Below are 2,775 nucleotides of genomic sequence, written 5' to 3'. Positions count from 1 at the left end.
GTGATTAAACGGCAGCTCGGAATGTTTTAAAGAGATATCCTCGCATCCTCAGAGCTTTTAAGTGGCAGAGCCTGACTTCAAATTCAGGTCTGACCATCCCCCCCGCCCCCCAAAGCCACGCTCCTCAGTGCCTCCCCACCCCCGCCTTCTCACCAAGCATAAAGGTGACAACTCATGGTGCTTGGTGACGGGTTTGAAGACAGGTTTTCCCTTTGAGAATCCACCTCAGTCAATATAGACTTTAGATAAACGCAAGTTGATTGTTGACTCAAAGCAAACACCACCAAGAGGCGCTGTGCAATCTGGGACGAGAAAGGCCATCCACACACGTAAATGTGCCAGAAGCAGGTAACCCCTGATCGGGGCAAAATCTTGTGCAAAATTCTGAGATCTGTATCCGCGTGGCTCCAACACAGCATCTCACAGCAAACCAGGAGAAGGCGTCTAACTGGCCAGACAGGGTCACATGAGCTGGGACACCTGGATGGAGGGTCACGTGGGCATTTCCCATCGACCAGAGCAACCAAGTGGCACTCGGATGACGACAGTCAAACTCGTTCTGAGGAAGGGTGCTCCTCCTTTCGCGGTCCCCAACTCCGATCCCTACGGCCCCAAAGACCCCGCAGAGCACACGTTCAATTACGCGTCCTCACGCCCCACACGGGCCGGCTCCTCCAGGTCCTGTTTCCTTCCTTTAATGCCATCAGGTGGTCCACCCTGTTCCGCCCAGCCCCTACCCTGCCCTCTCGGCCTGGACAGCGGCCAGCACTTCCCCACAGAGTGCTTGCCGGGCGAAGCGATCACACTGCACCATAAGCATGGTCCCCAAGGGACTCGGAGCAGACAAGTCCTTAGCTCTCGAGCATCAGGGGTCGTGCCCGTCGGGAAGTCCCCTGGCAGGGGCAGAAGCCTGGCTGGCATCATGCTCACCAGGGGGCTGGGGACCGTCGACCTCCAGCTCTTACCGCCGATGGGACCTGAGAGAGCCCAGAACTCCCTCCACGCTCCCGAGAGGTCGAAGCGCCTTTACCCAACTGACGTCCTGGCCCGTTCGAGGCCGTGCGTGCTATGAATCCCACCTCCAAGCATTTCTGAATGTGAGAGTCGCCTCGTCCACTTCGGAACAGGTCCCCAATGTCCACTCTTCACACCGGAAACGCCAGCACTAAGGACGAGAAGGCGTTTGTGACAGTGCCCTGTTCTGCTCATGGCCTCTGGCTGCTAACGATGGGCATGTATATTATTAGTAAGAGCATTTTTGAGCGTACGGCCCCCAACGCGTGCATGTTTATTTACGCACCACGTGCATATACAGTTCTAATCATTCAGAACCCTCATTACGGATCTAGGAAAAGGTCTCTCAAAAGATAAAGTATGGAATGTAACGATCCCTGTTTTAAAAATTATTTTTATGTATTAATGGAACACAAAACCTTTTTCTCCTTACTGATACGTATATATGAAATGGTGATTCGACGTTATGATTCTAATTTAGCCTAATTCAATATTGGATTTTAGTGGCGAGCATGGCTACACAAGATGCCTCCCCAAACCACACACGTCGAGAAAGAACAGGACCACAGGCTTGCCAAGTAAGTCCCTTTGTGATTTGGATGTGTCCTCTTGAAGCGTTTTGCCAATGGTGATTCCATCTAAGCCTTAGTGAAAACCTGAAGCCCCAACACCCGGTTAGGATGCGGTGTGTTACGAATAATCAGGGTTACGAATCCACGTATCGAATCGTTTTTCGAAGAAGTTCAAACGTCTCTGGATCTGAGGAACTTGTGTTGCCACCTCGGTGGCGAGGACGAGGAGGACATAAGTTTTCTGTCATTTTCTGGTGTTTGCTATACTTTCATTATTACTATTACTTCGAACACCTTTTCATCAACCCCCCGAGCTTCGTTTCCAGAAAACTCACTTTCCTTTAACACTGACGGATGGATTTACGGAAAATCAACCGGGAAGAAGGAGGGTGGAAGAAAGTGCAGGAGGAAGAAAAAAATTAGTGTTTTCTAGTCTCTGTCGATATACGGTTTATTTTTAAACGCACCGAAGGTTTGGATTTTCCACTTGGCAGGAAAAATAACAGAGACCCTCTCCCCATTAACCCGAAATTTCCTGGGACCTGACCTGGCCACCTCCACCCCCTGCCAGGAGAAAAAAAATAACAGAAATGAAAAATGTTTGCGTATAGGCACGGAATACAAGCAGGAAGCATACTCACCCCCTCTGAAAGAGATCCACATTATAAAATTTGTGTAGCTCTACAGAAAACTCAACCGTTCCTTGGACTTCCGACATGATCTTTTCGGTTCATTACCTGAAAAAAAAAAAAAGAGAGAGAGAGAGAAATGAACAGCTTGAGATCACGTCAGGCAAACACAGAGCGTCTGAGCTTCTACGACAGGAATCTGAATGGCGCTAGCTCAGGTGGACGAGAGCACCTGACACATGGGCCCACGACGTGTCCACCGGACGTCACTGGTATCACTCATCGCTCCTTCTATAGGGAAAGACACAGACAGATGAAGGGACTCGCTCCACGTCCCACAAGCTCACACCTGGAGGGCCTAGGGCTTGGACCCAGGTATCCTATTTCTAACGCCGGGCCGGTCCCCACCGCCCTTCCCTGTCAGTACCATGCAGGTGACAGCATCCCAGCTGTGAGCACCTGCTTCGTGGCCATCGGAGCAAATGGAGCTCTTCTGCTGTCCACCTGTGACTTCTGCCACGCCCAGCTTCCCCGTCTGCAACGGGAAGACTAACAGCACG

General features: G+C 51.1%; 1 protein-coding gene across 1 annotated transcript in view; it reads right to left on the bottom strand.

Moving 5' to 3' along the window:
* Window positions 1-2,304, bottom strand: part of FAM135B (family with sequence similarity 135 member B) — a 119,279-nt gene extending 116,975 nt beyond the window's left edge. Inside the window, 1 exon segment of the mRNA XM_011373399.1 lies at window positions 2,228-2,304. Coding sequence (XP_011371701.1) covers window positions 2,228-2,304 — 77 coding nt within the window.
* Between the last annotated feature and the right edge of the window lie 471 nt (window positions 2,305-2,775).

The sequence above is a fragment of the Pteropus vampyrus genome, unplaced genomic scaffold (assembly GCF_000151845.1).
Source record: "Pteropus vampyrus isolate Shadow unplaced genomic scaffold, Pvam_2.0 Scaffold224, whole genome shotgun sequence".
Classification (NCBI taxonomy): Eukaryota; Metazoa; Chordata; class Mammalia; order Chiroptera; family Pteropodidae; genus Pteropus; species Pteropus vampyrus.
This window is presented reverse-complemented; position numbering and strand designations above follow the sequence as displayed.